This window comes from Lissotriton vulgaris, chromosome 5, assembly GCF_964263255.1.
Source record: "Lissotriton vulgaris chromosome 5, aLisVul1.2, whole genome shotgun sequence".
Classification (NCBI taxonomy): domain Eukaryota; kingdom Metazoa; phylum Chordata; class Amphibia; order Caudata; family Salamandridae; genus Lissotriton; species Lissotriton vulgaris.
The window spans coordinates 1,642,125,992-1,642,143,986 of record NC_141693.1 but is presented as its reverse complement, the minus strand read 5'-3'; the positions used below and the strand labels follow the sequence as shown (position 1 = coordinate 1,642,143,986).

Below are 17,995 nucleotides of genomic sequence, written 5' to 3'. Positions count from 1 at the left end.
CGACTTCACTTCCACCTACCCCCCAGGCCCCTGTGCTCAGTCTCACTCTCACTCGCACCCCTCCATATATGCAAAAGCAGAACTGGAGGCTTATCATTCTCCTACATCCCTCCTAAAACCTGGAATGACTTCCCTCTACACATCAGGGTCACCTTCTTCACATCTTGAATTCCACAAGAAGCTGAGGACCGGGTTCTTCAACTAGTTCTCTGAGGCTGACTCACTCACTCCACCCTTAACCTCTCCCCTGTACGCCTGCTCCAATGCCTGGATACCACACTGGGTGATAATCTATGCTAACGCACATCTACATAACATAACATGGCATGCCATAGCATAACATACCATCACATACCGTAACACACCATAACAAAACATGAAATATCTAAAGATTTAATGAAAAACAGCGAATGTCTCTACTAACACTGTTTCACTACTCTCCTTCTGCTTAACCAACTTTGTACCACTGAATCATTACAAGATTAGCCCTGGTAAACTAAACAAATGCATACCTAAGTAACACCTCTTTTAAAACAAATATTACCTCATTTGCTGTCAATTTCCTGTAAAAGTCTTGCAATGCAATTTTACTAATTATATTGAACAGCTGTAAGTACATATATGTATTTATTATAGTTTCAAAATACTGCATAACCAAATACAAAACATAAAACAGAACTCTTACGACATACAACAAAAATACTATGCATTGCATATTGGCTGTGCCAATGTTTGTTTTTATAGTGCGAACTCATTAAAGTAATGGGCACCCTCGGAATGTAATGTATCGTTTTATCTCTGGAAATGTTTTACCTTGAATAGTGGTTGTGAAAATGCAATACGAATTAGGAAATGAAATAAAACACTTCCTTTTAAAGTTATTTTAAATCTTCTGGCATATTACACCAGAATACACCGCTGTAAACTGCATTTCTTTTTTACTGCACGGGTATTGCGTTGTCTACAGTAGTGATGCAACTGGCTAAATTATTTAAAGGAAAAAGACATGTCAAATATTCACTTTCAAGGAGAAACACATAGTTGCTGCCACGTGACGTCCAATGGTCTGCTCAAACACCCAAAACAGGAACCCCTGGAAAAATCGCGCAGCCTGAATCCGAGGACGCTAAACGGAAAGTGAAACCTGCAAAAACTCCCGTCCAAGATGTCAGCTTTTCATTTTCGTGATGTAACCATTCACTAGGCAATATATGTATTCGAAGATGCGCAAGGCCAGGAGAAACCTGCAGAGCTACCCGCGAGAAGGTAAGAGTCTGTCTCTCTGAATGAGTGGGGGTACTGCACGTTAGTATAGTGTTAGAGAAAGAACTTTACTGAAATGTGCACTTTATTGTGGCATCAGCCACAGATTACTGGCCAGGCAATGCAGTGTTGTACATCTTGGAAACTTTACTTGGGAATTAAAAATGCTCTCCTATAGCAACCTTTCTGAGATTTTGAACTATTTTTAACAAACTTAGTTTCTCAGATCCTGCTTTTTTTATTAGCGTTATTTTTAAAGTTCATTTAAGTTTGAATTTTTCGAAGTTTGCCTCAAATTACAACATAAACTTATTAATGTTCTCTTATTTTGTCATGCAATTGTTTTCGAAGGTTTGACTTTTAATGCAGATGTTGCATTTGTTTTTTTGCATCTGTTTATTTACTTATTTGCGGTTTAGGGTATAGCAAAGTCTGCCCTCTACTGGTGGCTTTAACATTTGTTTGGTCCTAACTAGCATTGAAGCAAACGACTATTCTTATCAGTAGCACAGCTTTTGTTACAATGAATAGAGAGAATACAGCAGACAATCTTTTCAGAAATAACTTTTTAAATTCATATCGGAATACAGATTTCTGACAATAAATTCTTAATTGTTTTGTAGATGGCATCCAACACCATGGCACGCTTTACAGTAGTGACAGGGGTCCTGCTTCTTCTCTGTGGAGGCCATGTCGTCTGCCAGAAGTGTGGATTTTCCCGCCACCAGCAAAAGAAGCTCAACGAGGATAGCTTGCAACTTCTGGACAAGATGGTAAGTCGCTAATTTATTTATTTATTTACTCCTAGCTATTGCTAACTTGCCACAAGCTGCTACCCAGGGCACAGCGTTTAGATGTGTGATCCACTCTCGTTTCCTCTCCCCAACACTTGTCAATCCCAGTCCTCGCCTCCCTTTCAGCCACCCCATTAAACAAGTATGTCTATTTCTGACCTTTGACCTCACAACACGTCTTAGATTGGTCAGATCAGGATTTCTAAGTAATGAGACTTGGATTGACAAAAGACGTTTCTTTCTGGGATGAGAGGCAGAGTGGGGTTCTGGTACCATCTCTGCAGGGGCAGGGCATCCCAGAGATTGTAGGGTACAGTACAGAACAGTATGGGCAAGAATTCTGTTGCATTCTGTGAGCGAGTGCCAACGTAACCCAACACTACCTGGACGTAAGTAGCAAAGTATGCTAGAGAGAAGCAGGGAGGGGGTCTGGTAACCACAGGGTGTGAGGTAAGATTGCCACAGTATGCTGAGGTGAGAAAAGAAAAAGCCCTGGGGTGGGCAGAGAGGGACCTCATACTGTTAGAAGGGCATAAAGGCTCACTAGTCTCACAATATGACAAAGAGGAAGTGTCAGAGTACCCTAAGAGTGGTAGTGATAGTGTACCCGGCAGGGGTAGGCCCCTGTGGCGTAGGGCACGGCTCCCAACGCTCCAGGGGGTCCCCAGCGCGTCAAGGAGGGTACCATTCAGCCCAAGGCTAATGAATATCTCTGAGACATGGGAGAGTGGGGACCCCTCCTCACGTTATATATGGGGCCCCCATCATTGTGAGTTACGCCACCGTACCCCGGTATCTCAACAGCACTAGCAAGAGAGTGTAACGGTTTCCCACGGGTTAGAGTGACAGAGCATACCTCCCTCTCCTGAGAGCCACGGGGACACAGCACATTGTGCAGTGAGTGTTTATAGGATTCTCATGGCGAAAAGGCCTGGGGGCATATTACCAAGCAATAGCGATAATTATCGATATTGCTTAGTTCGAGACAAAAATGTACCGCTACGCTGAGGCGATTTTTATCGCAAATAAACCTTGGTATTACCAAGGTTTATCGCAAATGCGATAAAAATCGGCCGCAATGCATGAATATCGCTGAAAAGTCAGCGATATTCATGCATTACCGAGCTAATGCTCTTAGCCATGTTATCCACCTCCCAGTGGATAACATGGCTAAGAACTGCTCAGGGCAGGTGTTAGCTTTTGGAGATATTCGGGCTTAGCGCGAATATCTCCAAAGGTTGGTAATAGGAGATAGCGATGTTAGCGACTGTTTCCAGTCGCTAACATCTTGGCACGCCCACTTTGCATGTCATTAGTGATAAATATCACTGACATGCAAAGCGGGGCCCAAGATGGTCGCTATCTCCTACTAGCTGTCGGTAACTGGTGTTAGCAACAGCTAGGTAATAGGGAGATAATTTTATCTCCGCTTTCTTGGCTTTTAAAGCCAAAAAGCGGAGATAAACCCCCTTGATAATATGCCCCCAGATTCGAATTTAATTTAAAGTTGACTAAACAAGAGTACTGTCATCTTATCAATGATAATAAATGACCTCTCGTTATATCCTAGGAGTAACAGGGAGAGTGGACCAGCATGTAAGTGTTATAGAAAGAGGTTCGGGGTGTGTGTGTGTGAGGGTGAGTATCATTTTATCCCAAGGGTGGCATGGAGAGAGTATGATAGGCTTGAGAGGATGAATGAGGGGGGACATAATTGCACGAGTATCATCATTTCTTGAGAGGGAGAGAGTGCAATCATGGCTATGTATTCCCCAGACACGTTACAGGGACAAAAGATCACAAGATGTGAGCTGTGGCTGAGTTCCTGCGGGACCCCAGGCCTCACTGAGTGCAACCGCGGCTCACATTTGGTAGCCTGGCCTGAGCAGCGAGGCAACCCACAGATAAGACAGGTGTTAAGTTTAACAAGCCACCCAAATAAAACACGTCTGCACCAATATTAAGTGGAAAAATTAGGAAACTTGGAACTTTGAAGGGGCTTATGTTTAAATATAATGCAAACATGTTCAAACGCTATGCTCAGAAAAGTGTTGAGAGTGTTCCCTCTGCTTGTACTTACTCATCAGGTGAATGTCAATGATAGAAGATAAAGCACCACTAAAATAGATGGCGATTAAAATGGCTGTTATTGGGCAGCAGTTCACCAACAATGTTCACTAGAAAATCCCAGGCCAAGAATGTTCAGAGTTAAAGGTTCATTTCATGGGTGCTGCTTCCGGTCTCCATTTTGCTGAGTTTTAGAGGTGCATGCTGTTTCTCTAGGAGTGAGCCTACTGCCACATTAAGGCCATTACCACTAGCTGTCTCAATGTACCACGACAAACGGCCAAATGGGGGCGCCAAATTGCAATAAATAGCAGTACATACTGCTTTGCTGTTAGGGGAAAGAGAGTCCAACAGAATGAAAGGCATTCCTCATGGTCATTATAGACCAATATGCAGGACTCTCGTATACCATTGGTGCGCCATTGGCTGCAAAGGCATCCTCTCTGAAAAAAAGTTGGACACAAGCTATTTCCTCCAAGTTCCATGCTTCTTTCCCATATTACAGGTTAAGATAGAAATATTTTAATTTGAAGTAATTTACACAACAGTGTTTTCCCTTAAATTCAGACACCGACTCAGTCGTCCATGTACTATGTTGGAGACCCCTGATGTACACCACTGGTAACATTTAACACTGAACTATACTAGCCCCCATGCTCAAGGCTCCCACTCTTTATACAGTATGAGGTAATATTGGTCTTTTGGGATTTTCTTTGAGGTCAGATAAAAATGGCAGAAGGTAGCCTTACTGGAAAATAGCTTCCCAACGTAAACCACCCCTCACTCCATTCACTGAAAACAACGCTAAGGTCAAGCGAGCATAGTAATTCCTCCCCTTCTTGTGAAACCAGTGGGTAGGACGCCCATGGAGCTCTGGCGAGTTTGCGACTGTGAAAGCATGCTTAATGACAAGGCTTGTCGACAAGTTATGCTCAAGCAGTGTCATCTCTCTTCCACGGATACGCTGGATTCTGACATTTGCCCACATCACTATCATATATACACGAGGAAAATGTTCTTTAGTAGTATGAATGGCCCAGTTCAGAAAAGGGCTATTACCAAATGCAAATGTAGATGCAGCTATCTCTGTAATTCATTCCTGGAAGTCAAAAAGAATAGAAAATAAAAACCTTAAACTCCTATAACAAAAACACCAAAATCATTCAAAATCAATCTTTTGACGTGTGCATATCTGTTTAGCCTACAGTTTTAGAGTGCAAAGTGCAAACATTATTTTTGTATTATTACCTAAAATCATTTACAAATACAGTACTTATTAATTTCATAATTTAAAAAACGTTTGGTTGGTTAAAATAGCATCTAAAAGAGTTATAAAAACAGCTGATGGGTTTTACTTCATAAATCAGTGCAATGTTTTTAGTGCATCTAATAGGTAAGACATGTTGCAAGATGATACAGTGATGATATTGCACGCTGACAGGAAGTGTGGCTGGTGTGTTATTTTGTTGTTCATTTTTATTTTTGCGTTTGGCATAAAGTCTTTCCAGCTACAGCAAAAAACTTCCTGACAGGTGCGAGCTCCATTGGCACTCTGGTGGTATAGATAAATGTTAGAGCCTCCTTGCATGTTCTTACTTTGTTTTGGATGAACATTGTTCTTAGGTAAAGGCGTCTCGGGCTTAACAAGACTGGACAGCAGCAGATGACATGCTCTGCAGATACTGTGTGATACAGTTTTACAGTATCTACAGTATGAGAGGTAGAAAGGCCCACAGTGGTGTGTATCATGGGTTGTGGAGGGTGACAGGGAGACAGTATCTCTGAGAATTCCAAAGGTGGCAAGGAAAGCGTATTATTTACACCAGAATCAACAAGTCGCTGCTCCACAAACTCCAGACCATACAAAACACCGCAGCTAGACTTGTCATTGGCACCCCGACACAAACACATCACCAAGCACTTTGCGCAACCTCCAGTGGCTCCCTGTGGGGAAGAGAGTCATTTTCAAGATACTCACCCATGCCTACAAATGCCTCCACAGCTCCGGCACCCAATACCACAACAAGAGAATTTTCCACGTACCCAAGAGTAACCTCCGATCCGCTGAACTCGCCCTCGACGAAACTCCACGAATCCGCAAAGCCAGAACAGGTGGAAGGGCCTTCTACTACATCGCGGCCAAGACATGGAACGAGCTCCCGATCGACATCAGACGCGCCCCCTCCCTGAACATCTTCAGGAAGACACTCAAGACACTCAAGACACAGCTATTAGACTGAACGGAGCTGCTTACCACACCCCCAGCCCCCCAGTGCCTTGAGACCCTCACGATCCTTACAAATTCACCTGATTGATTGATTGATGGTCCCCTGAGTGTAATATGCATATGAAAAGATAGCATCCAGTGGATGATTGGGAGAGCATCTTCATGTCCTACGGGAAAGTATATTATAGAGTACTGAAGGAAGCATAGATTCAATATGACTATATCCTGAGAATTTGGGAAGAGAAAATCCCTAGACAACTATTGGTTTATTAAACATACAATACCATAATTCCCACACACTGTGTAATGACTCAGTGTACAACAAATATCAGTAATAAAAAAATATTTTTTTTCATACAAAATTATTTAAAAAGACCATTGTAACTTCTGTATTACTTCTTCAGAAAACATATATGGAACAATAACATCATAGCATAAACAGCAATAATGACAATGATAGATGTAGACCACAAACAAAGCTGTATGTTCTATACGTATGGTCCATATAGGAAAAATTATACAATCAATCATAAAGTGAACTATAAACAAATTTGTGAAGATAATAATAGACCAATCAAAAATGCAATACATTTAAATGTGCAATTAAGTGGTGTTTTAATTTAATGATGGATCTTCATAGTATCCGTCATAGTCTTGTATGTTTGATAGACCAAAAGTTGCCTAGGGATTTTCTTTCCAAGAATTGTCTTTTCCCTGCCCTGGGTACCAACAGTAGTAGCAGAGGGTCCGTGTATCTACATTGTGTCCTGAGAATGACAGGCTGGATCATACTCGTGCCCTCAGACATAATTATTGCCTTGATTACCCTGTCAAAATATATCGCTTTGGCCTGACCTTTCCCTTAAGTCAGAAAAATTGTGCACTGAAATATACAAAAACTGACAAATGGAATGCTTGAATTGATCTTAGCTATTAGTAACTACTGGAGGCAGCATCCCAACTGCATCCTGTGTGATCTCCATGTAATCTTAGTTTGGACCCAGCTGCATGCTAATCAGTCTTGGCCCTACAATAGTAGGAGCAGCCCAGTCCAAACTGCCAGGCCAGGTTCTCACTGAACTGGAACACAAGCTACCCAAGACCAATGTCAACCTTCTTAGGGCTTATCATTCGCTCAGTAAGACAGTGTTCACAAGACCCATGTCTGGGCATACCTGGCCCACTTAGAGGGTCTCACCCAAATATAAGAAACATTTATGGATGTATTGCTTAAATTAATCTCAGCCACTTGCAACTACTCGGGCAGCATACTGGTCCATCGTTATTTTGTACTCCTTGCCACCTCAGTATGGACCCAGCAATATGCAAATCATTCTTGACCCTGTTTCAATAGGAACAGTCCAGCCTGAGAACCAGGCCAGGTCCATACTGAACCAGAACACAAGCAACCCAAGACTCGTTTCGTCCTAATTACTGACTGCATATTAAGTGCTAAAACATCACCCAGTATGACTTCATAGTCCTCTGTGATGGAGTATGGCTGGGCTTGACTTGGTCCAGCTCTAAAGAACCCTGTGAAAAATGGCACTTTGGCACTCGTAATGTGTGACCCGGTTAATTGCAGTGCCTATTCTGAACTTCTGTTTGCACAGGGATCAGAATTGCAAGTTTTGTGGTAATTACTGCCTGTTAGAAATTGGGTTGCTGTTTGAGGGGGGGGGGGGGGGTGGTGAGCCCTTCTCAAGCAACAGCTACAATCCTTGTCAGTGTGAACTACAATACTACACAAAATCTGTCAGGCTTAGCTTAGAGGCAATGTGTAAAGCATTTATACAGCAGACACACAGTAATAACGTGAAAACCCAGCACTAATTTAGAAAAATTGAGTACAAATTATTTGACAACAAAAATCCAATCAGTAGAACCAGAGTTATGCCATTTCAAAGATTTATGGTAAGTATAGTGCCTAAAAGCACAAAGTGGCACTTGTGCTTATCTGTTCGTGCAAGACTGGGTGAAAGTCACAAGTTTAGGCTGAATGCGATGGAGCATGAGCCATATAGAGGAACCAGGTTAGTCCTGCTGAAACACTTACCTTCTTCTCCAAGCCTGATGTAAAGAGTCCAGTTTGTGACAGAGGAAGACGCGAGGAGCCGGGAGTATGCGGATGATCCTTGATGTAGTACAAAGATCAGGCTGAATGTCATGGACGGTCATCGCTGTAGCACAAAGATCGTGTCAGGCACCGCTGACCTTTATTGCTGGGGCTTCAGTTGTGGGGAGGCCTCTGGAGCTTGTTATGTTCCTATAGCTCTGAACATGAGGTCTGTCCGTTGATCCTTGGGGTCACTTCATGTAGCCTGGGATGAAGGGAGCAGGTTTAGTCTTCCTTCTCAGGCAGCAAGGCAGGCCTCTGGCATCAGGGCAGTCATTCATCTATAATATTCACAGGTCCAGGAGTGTACTGAGGACTTGGTCTAAGGGTCCAACATTTATACCTGGTGCCAGCTATGAAGTGAGAGAAGCATTTAGACTTCCCTTCGCATCTGACTCTGGAATTTCCTTCCTCTGTGGCCTGGTCCCAGGATGTCGGGAGTCAGAAAAGGGTAGTGTTAAGTTCTTTGTGTGTTTGCTCAGGCAGCTCCTTTGAAGTGCAGGTGTGGTAGTTGGCAGCTCTGTCCCTACCACCAAGTTAGGATGGTCCATCCTGCCACCATCTAATTCCCTTTGTGATACTGTCTGGGAGGAATTTCCCAAAGGCTAACTGTAACTAGTCATGTAACCCAGGACATTGGCTGCAAGCACCAATAGGACATAAAAATGGCAACTTTCTAAAAGTGGTATTTTCGGAATCCTGACTTAAAATCCAACTTTACCATTAAAGAGGGTTCTAAATTACAGTTCATTAAAGAACAAACATAACATTTCCAACTGTTTCCAAACAAATATTATCATGTATTAAATGTAATAATGTAACCCAATATTGTTCTATGTGAGTGGTAGGCCTTCCAGTTGTGACAAAGTAATTTAAGACTTTTTGAGAACCAGGATATGTAAAATGTAAAAGTACATGTCCAACTTTTGTATACAATGCTCCCTGCCCTATGGGCTAATTAGGGCCTACCCTAGGGGTCATATATATATATATTAGGAAGGAAGGTTTAGACCTGTAAAAAAAAAAAATTTTGCCAGGTTGCAGTGGCAATTTAAAACTGCCCTCAAGCTGCAAAGACAGGCCTGAGACATGTTTAACAAGGCTACATAAGTGTGTGGCATAATAAGTGCCGCAGATCCACTAGTAGCATTTCATTTACAGGCCCTAGGTACATGCAGTCCCACTTTGCTAGAGACGTATAAGCAAATTAAACTTGACAATAGAGTATAAGTCAATTTTACCATGTTTTGAGGAGAGAGAACAAGCACTTTAGTACTGATTAGTAGGGGTAAAGTGCACAGAGTCCTTAAAGTCAACAAAAACGGGTTCAGAAAACATGAGTGGTGAAAGTGAAAAGTTAAAGGTGACCATGCAGGGAGGTCTAAGTCCAACACCACATCTCCTGCATTTTCTGCAGGTAAATGTCAGCAGGTCACACCTGCCAAAATTCCCTGAGTGGCAAGTGTCTCTTAAATTCCCTGGCATTTGAAATTTGGTGCAGAAAGCACAAATTTGACATGTTATTCCCTAATTTCAATTGAGGTAATTCAGAATTAAATGTAATTATAGCCCATGGCAAATACTGAACCACAGAGTATCAGATTTCACTAGGTGTGATAATTACCTCAACTTCCTCAGGGTACTCGTAGTTAGGGCTTTGTTCTCAGATCAGCAGTTTCGATACAAGTTCTTTGATTGGAATAATCTCTAGATTCTCTTGCTGTCACTGCATTGTGTGCTTTAGTGCCACCATGTTATCTGATTGAAAAGGGGGCAATGAATACCTAACACAGGTAATTGCCCCATTAATTTCCTCCAATTCCAGTTTTAAGTCACAGAGACATTTGACTTGATAGGTTTTCTCTCTGCAAAGTTTTCACAGAGGGTATACTAGGGTATTGTTAGAATTTAAACAGTTGGTCAAATTAACAACTAGGACTATGGCAACATAGATACCCTGATTTAGTAAGGACTTGCGTTGCCTGTGTGGGATGCAAATCATCGCAAGGCAATGCAAGTTCTTAGATGGGATTTACAAAGGTGCACATTGGGCTATTTGCAACACCTTACGTGACTTCGTAAAGAAATGTAACATAATGCAGGGGCTTGCACTGTGTTGCATTACATTTCAATTGTGGTAGACTCACCAAGGGAGGAGCATGGGTGTTCCCATGCACCCAACTATGGAATCTAATGCAATCACAGATGGTAGCACACCTGAAATTGCGCCAAAATGGTGCACCTACCACAGCGAGTCGTAACAAAGGGGAAACCTGTTTATTTCTCCTCGTTGCTCACTCTTTTTATGTCTGATTCATTCTGCATCACACGTAGAACGGGGATATTGCTTCCTAGAATTGTTTTTGTAATAGAAGGTGTCCTTTCCTGCACAAAAACAATCCTGCTTGTAACAGAGGCACCATTGCAGCATGTCACAAGGGTGCCTGCATTGAAGCTAGCTAGGTTCAAGTGTTCAAGTGCAGAGAGAGAGCTGAAGTGCTCCATATATCAGTAAATATGGTGAGACTCAACTGTCACCTGTTCCTGCAACACAGCACAGAACTTACTTGGTGCCCTGGGTTGGTTGATCTTTTGGTAAATATGCCCCAGAGTATGCAGATTCTGTACAGTGGAATCTGAGTCCCCTTAATATATGTTGTTTTCCTGGTGGCTGCTCTCTAGCTATGGACATACACATAGTGTCTCCCTCCTCAAGACTTTATTTGCAAATCAAGTAAGGATGCCAAATTGTCGTTCAATATATAAAAGAAAGAAGCATTTAAATGTAGTATCGTTCTTGGGAAAATGTTAACATTGCTGTGATGTGGTAATTGTGGATTTTGATAAACCATATTACGGTTTACATTAAACCAAATAAACATATTTTTGTCAGTGTAAAAATGTTGATGTATTTGTTTTTCCAGGGTGGAATTTTCCCATCCCAGTGTCTCAGTGAGAAGATAAGTGTGAAGTTTCCTCGCAATGTGATGAAAGGAAACCATCAGGTAAATGTAACATTTTACAACATTAGAAACTTTGCCTTCTGATTCCCATTGATTAAGACATGTACATGCCTGGGTCTTCACAGATTCCCTAATAGGCCAGATCCTCTTAAAGGAGAGTGGCTGTTTGGTTCTATGCAAGTCATACCTTATATATGAATGACTTTTTTGAGTTAATGTTTTCCCGAGGCAACAGCACTTTGAGAAATGTGGCACTTTCCCTCTAGGTCATTTCTTCTTGTCACACAAGAGCATTGACCATGGCCTGACACTCCTGACCTGGCCTTGTTCCGACAACCTCTACAGAGGGATGTGTTTATCTATCATTGTCAATTCAATAATGGAACCCCTGGTGTCAGAGTAGTTCCTATCCTTCAAAATGATACTGTACTTCCAATCTTCCTTACTCAATCAGGTGTGTGCTCGCCAAGGCTTTTTCGCCATAAGGTGTGACTTATGAGTCCTCTGTTTTATTTTTAGACCCAACGGAGTCTTCAGCTGACCATATTCAATATCTTGCACCCAATCAATAAAATCAATGAAATCATGAGCAAAAATCTGGACACGACAGGCTGGGACGCAAGAAGTACAGACATGTTCATCCAAGGGCTCCGGCGGCAAACTGATGTACTGGCCAAATGTGTGAGTAAAGAACTGGAAGACACTCTTGGGAGGAGGGGTGTGTGTCGTTGCTGTACGCCCTGTCTTTCTATAGTGTGGATGTGTCAATGGTAGCCTGGGTGTTCTCTAAGTACGCGAGAGTGTACTGTATATATGTGTGGGCTATATGTGCCTGTCCTGTTGGTCTGTATGTTATGTGCTTACATATATGTGTAACCCAATGTGTATGCTATGAGGATACATATATATAGATGTGATCAAGGTCACCGTGTAGTGACCGAAACACGTCATGCTGGCGATTGCGTGTGAATAAACCACTTTGAATTTACTTTCTGCGCTGTGGAGTGGTCTGTACCTGTGGTTTCCGTTGGTGCGTATTGGATTTCTGTCCATTTTCTAAAGTAGCGGAGCAGGACTGTGAACCGTATATATATATATATATATATATATATATATATATATACAATAGTGCTAGAGATGTGCTCTAGATTGTGCATGCGTGCACATGTATGAATTGAAGCATGAGCGGGTGAGTGGGTCATTTGACCAATGGGTGGGGTTTTTGATGAAAGAAGAACCCTCTTCCTGGCGTCATGACCTTGTACCATGAGCGTACGGCTGAACGAGTATTTCTTTATGTGTTGTATTTATGCCCCTCATGTTGTATCTCAGTTATTAAATACTTCAAAGGTAATGATGTCAGAAGTAAAATGGGAGGCATTAACTGGTGCTGGAAAGGATATCTTTTGAGATCTTTAATGCAAGATGAAGCAAAGTACTTTAGAGGACAGTGGAATCGTCTAGTGAATTCCCAGCTACTTGCATCATTTGTATCCTCTGCAAAGTCGACTGAACAACAGCTCTTAACTTCTTCATTTGGAATGCTGTGGTATATGTACCATATATTGCCTGCTAACAAGTTCTCTTTTTGGTTTCAGCTGTCGGTGGACTTGGAGAAGAAGCCAAACAACTTCAAGAAAAATAAAGTAAAGAAGTACTTCAAAAAAATGCAAAACTACATTCAGGAAAAGGTAAATGCTGTTATTAAAAGAGGTACAGGTCTTATAAACTATCCTATGGAAGTCATCCATGCACTGGTGCAGGTCAGGAATATTGAAGACAGACTATCGAACGGTCTCACTATTGTGACCAAGATATCGAGTGACAATATATTGAAAGGTATTTTTGTATACATTTTCTATACCTAACTCCACATATAAGTTCCTTGGTGATGTATATATCTTTAAGGTATGTAGGTGTGGCACTAAAGATAGGAAATCCTTACCTCCCTTTGTGCACTTACCTCTTCGATATTTTGTCCCTCGATATTCTGCTTCTAGTATTGTGACCATTCAATAATTTGTCCTCAATATTTCCTACAGCACCCTCATGCATGGCTACCAAACTTCATGGCCTGTAGACTTATGGAGTGTAGTAGGATAATGCTAATCATCCATGAACTTCGGCTAGTCTCTACAGCCTGTAGACATAAGGGATGTGGGAGGTCCATGCGTATCAACCGTGATCTGCAAGAGTCTTCATCGCTTGCAGGCATTAGAGGGTGGGGGTGCTTGCCATCCATTCGCTTTAAGGAGTCTCCTTATCCTGTAGATGGGATGTCCTCGGGTATCATTGTTGTGCTGCAGCAAATGTACGTGACTTGCAGAAGTAGGAGATGTGTCGTCTCTATGGCCTGAAGGTGTATGGGGCGCAGGAGAGCTACATTTCTCCTCTATGCATTGTAACCATTCTCCGTCGTCTGATGATGGGAAGTCAATGCGCGCAAGCGGTGTGCTGCAAACAATTTTCATGACCTATAGATGAAGGCTCAAAAGCCTAGGAGCAATGATAATGTTGCTATAGGATCTACATAGGATAAATCCCAAGGGAGGCTACTTACAATATATCTTCTCTGAAGTGAGCAAACTTTGAGTCTGGAACTGGGTTCGGTGGTTGTAGTATCGGGACTTTGGGGCATATGTACAAGCCCCTATCGCTACCACAACTTCACTTTTACCAACGTTGTGGTGGTGATAGGGGCTGCGCCTTATGTTCAAGGCACCGATAAGCCATCAGTAAAGAACCCCAAGGGAATAGTAGTTCTTTGTAAAGTACATGAGTTCTTGGACAAATCAATATTCAAGCAAGGGGAAGTCCCTGACTGCTTAAGCCGATTTTCCAAGAAATCGTTGTGACGTTTTTGATACGGGTGGAAGCAGCCATGCCTGTATTTGGACTGCATGGGCTATGCCTATATAAGGGCATGGATCTGGAAAATTCACTTGGGTCCTAAAATGCCATACAGCACCACATTCTTGTAAATATGGTGCAGCCTTGTGTTTCTAAAGTGGCAGAGCCTGGCGTTAAGCCAAGAAGTCTAACGCCATGCTCCGCCACTTCCTTGTACATATCCCCCTTTGTTTTCTAGAACAGACTTTGATGCTGAGTAAGAATGAGAAAAACATAGAAGGGAATGAAGGCTGAAGAGAAAGACAGGAAAACAGAGACAAAGCGAGAGGGCTGGGGTGAAAAAGAAACCATAGAATGTGAGATAAAGAGACAGGGAGTGTCTGGTGGTGGATTAAGGAGGTATGAGGTGGAATCAAAGTTATGCACCAAGAAATTCAATTCCCACATCCTTCGATAGTGCCAGCCTCTGACTTTCGAGCAGAACATTAGGCCCCGGGACTTATTCTTCTACAAATGAAGCACTGCCTGAAGTATCAGAAATTCACTGGAGAAATATCAAGTCGAAATCCGCCCTATTCATAGTGAAGTTCTTTGTCAGCCATTACTGGGGCTCCTTCTTCCCAGTATTGTTTTTAGCTGCCTCAATTGAAAACGATGCTGTGAGCAGGAAAGATTCTTCAGATAATGCAACCCTGGATCTCCAGTGTACTGACCACTCTTTCTGTTTGTTCCAGATGTCCAGCTCGTGTGCCTGGGAGAACATTCGACAGCAGCTGAGACTATGTTTGATGACTGTTGACAGGCTCACATCAAAGATGTTAAGATTAGAGCACTGAAGAGCAATGCAACAGCGATCCACCTGAAATGTAGAAAAAAGCATGATTTGCACAAACTGGAAAGATGTGTACATATACTTCTATTTTTTAACTCACAATGAGTACTTGCAAACTCACAGGACCAAAGAGCCCCCGTGGGCAGAGCCGGCTCTGATCACCGTTTAAAGGTTATTTGACTCGTTTGGACCATGACTGATAAAGTTGCACTGGAATTTTGTTACATCTGACACTGGATTGTCACCAAGGACATAACTACTAAGTAGAGCCATGGCTACTCAAGGCTTGCGCATTCTGAACAGTAACACACGATGTCACTTTAAGTGTTATTTATTATTTTAATTTAATAATAATATAATATTTATATATTTATTTTTGCTGAAAGGTGTTCGAATTGAGAATAGCACTTCAGTTTTTAATACTGAATGGTACTTTTTTAAACTGAAAATTGATTTTTAAATAAAAAATTCTTAACAATTAAAAAAGCGAAATATATGTTGGTTGTTTTTTGTTCGTAGGGTGGAGAATTGAGAAGTTGTGAGTAGTAAAAAACAAAAAAACATACATTACGTGCATTCATTTACTCACTTTGCAGTTCAAATTCACAGGTTTCATCCCAAAATGGGTTGCATCCAAGTGATACAGTATATCCGTTTACCCTCAGGAGCTCTCATTTTGCTGTCCCAGAGGGGGCAATGCCAAGCTGCAGGATTTGAGGCCACAAATGTTCATTTGTTCTTTCAATCTACATCGCTGTCAGAGCCGGACTGGTTACCCAAAGCAGCCCTGGCAATTTTGTTGCACCAGTCCCCAGGAAGGGAGGCGGGGTAATGGGGTTCAATTGTGAATCACTGTTGCCAGGGCCGGACTGAGACCAGCAACCAGCCCTGGCAGGTTGCTTCTCCACCGGCCTAGGTAACGGGAGGGAGGGGGTTGTTACCGGCAAAGCACTGCTACCGCTTTTCTTAAAGAGGGCCGATTTTGCAGCGCTGCTAAAAAAAACGGCACTCTGTAAGAAAAGCGGCCCCCTGCGGCCACAAAACCGGCCCCCACCCCTCCAGCCCACCGGGGAAATGCCCGGTGCCCGCAAATGCCAGTCCGGCCCTGACTGTTGCTTTTGTTACTGGGGCTGATATTGCAGCACCACTGCAAAACCAGCCAGAGTAACAAAACCGGCCCATCACTGCAAAGCCGGCCCTCATCCCTCAAGCCTCCCAGGGAAACGCCCGATGCCCGGCTACAGCTAGTCCGACCCTGATCGCTGTCATCCATTGACAGAGTAAAACAGTCGGAACACCGTGGTCTGAACCAAGTGTGTTCTGACTACGCAAGCTCACCTATGCTTGCCTTAACCACGCATATGCCGTAATCATGCATATGCGTGGTTAAGGCAGTGCACAGTATAGCTGCTGGAAGAAGGAAGGCGGAAGACGCCATGGTGAGGTAAGTGGGGCTGGGGGGGGTAGTTGTTAGGGCTGGTAGGCGGTCGGGTAGTTTTTTAGGGCTGGGAGGAAGTAGGGTTAGGTTTTAGGACTTGGAGGGTCGGGTTAGGTTTTAGGGCAATGGAAGGGGTTTGGGTAGTTGGGTTAATTTTTAGGGTGGGTGAGGGTGGTTGGTAGGTTTTAGGGCAGTAGAAAGGATTGTGACAGTTTAAGGGGTAGCACGGGGGTAGGGGTAGTGTACATAAAGGGCAGGGTTTTAGGCCCTAGAGTAGTGGGAAGGGAATGTGTAACTGGAATCGTTTTTAGGGTGAGTCGGATTAGGTTTTAGGGCAGTGGAATGGGTTGAGGTAGCTTGAGGGATAGTGCAGGGGTGGGAGAGGGTCGCGGTAGTGTACGTAAAGGGGCAGGTTTTTTGGCCTTATGGTAGTGGGAGGGAAATGGGTTCCTAGTGTAGTTTTTAGGGCTGGGGCAGGGTAGGATTTAGGGCAGAGAAAAGGCTTGGGGTAGTTTAAGGGACAACGTAGGGTAGGGGAGCAGGGTAGTGGCGACCTTAGCCACACATACCCATTTACCATTCATGTCTACACCACGAAATTTCATAAAGGAATGCGTGGTTAAGACGCATTCAAGGTTTGGGCTGAGTGGTAGAGGCATGCGTGGTTTAACCATGCATGCTTCTATCATACAACCGTTTACAGAAACTTTGTATAGAACATTTGGCATCTGAACAAATTGTGGTGCAAAGTGAGCTCCCACAAGGAATTCCACACGCCTAATAATACATAGATAATAAAAAGGGAGTTGCTTCAACTGAGGGGTTCTAAATCACAATATAGACAATGAGATTGAATCTCAATTTTAATTTGAGTGTGGCTTCCAGAGAAATAATTCCCATAAACTGCTCCCATGTGTCAGGAAAGAGAGGTGCCATGGAGGAGCCAGGGGAACATGATCTTCCTTACCATTCTCTACCTTCCTCACTGCATTCTGTACCTAATAAAACAAAACATCCCATTCCCCTCTCTGGCTTGCCACCCCCTCCCTTTGTAAAAAATGTTCATAAAATAAAATAAATTATTTGTGACAACCCAGCGCACCCACGCATGTTTATGCCAAACACATGCCTTTATCACGCATGCTTATACAACTAAATGATAAGTATATGTTAGCTAGAGGAATACGGTGGTACGGTTGTTCTTAGGGTAAGTAAGGGTACAGGCCAGTAAGGGGGTGTTTTTAGAGTTTGGGGGTAAGAGAATTGGGTGGTTAGGTTACAAAAATGTGGGGGTTGGGGAGAGTCCCCCAATTAAAAGATATTCTATACATATATATATATATATATATATATATATATATATATATATATATATATATATATATATATATATATATATATATATATATATATATATATATACATTCACCGAATAAAATAAAGGT

The 17,995-nt window shown here is 42.6% G+C and overlaps 1 protein-coding gene across 1 annotated transcript; it reads left to right on the top strand.

The window, feature by feature from the left end:
• The first annotated feature begins 1,886 nt into the window (after positions 1-1,886).
• LOC147716892 (interferon beta-like) lies at positions 1,887-15,116 on the top strand. The gene is made up of 5 exons (XM_086920454.1): positions 1,887-2,036; positions 11,392-11,478; positions 11,950-12,111; positions 13,029-13,121; positions 15,015-15,116. The coding sequence occupies exons 1-5, from the start codon at positions 1,887-1,889 to the stop codon at positions 15,114-15,116; spliced, it is 594 nt and encodes a 197-aa protein (XP_086776580.1).
• The last annotated feature ends 2,879 nt before the right edge of the window (positions 15,117-17,995 follow it).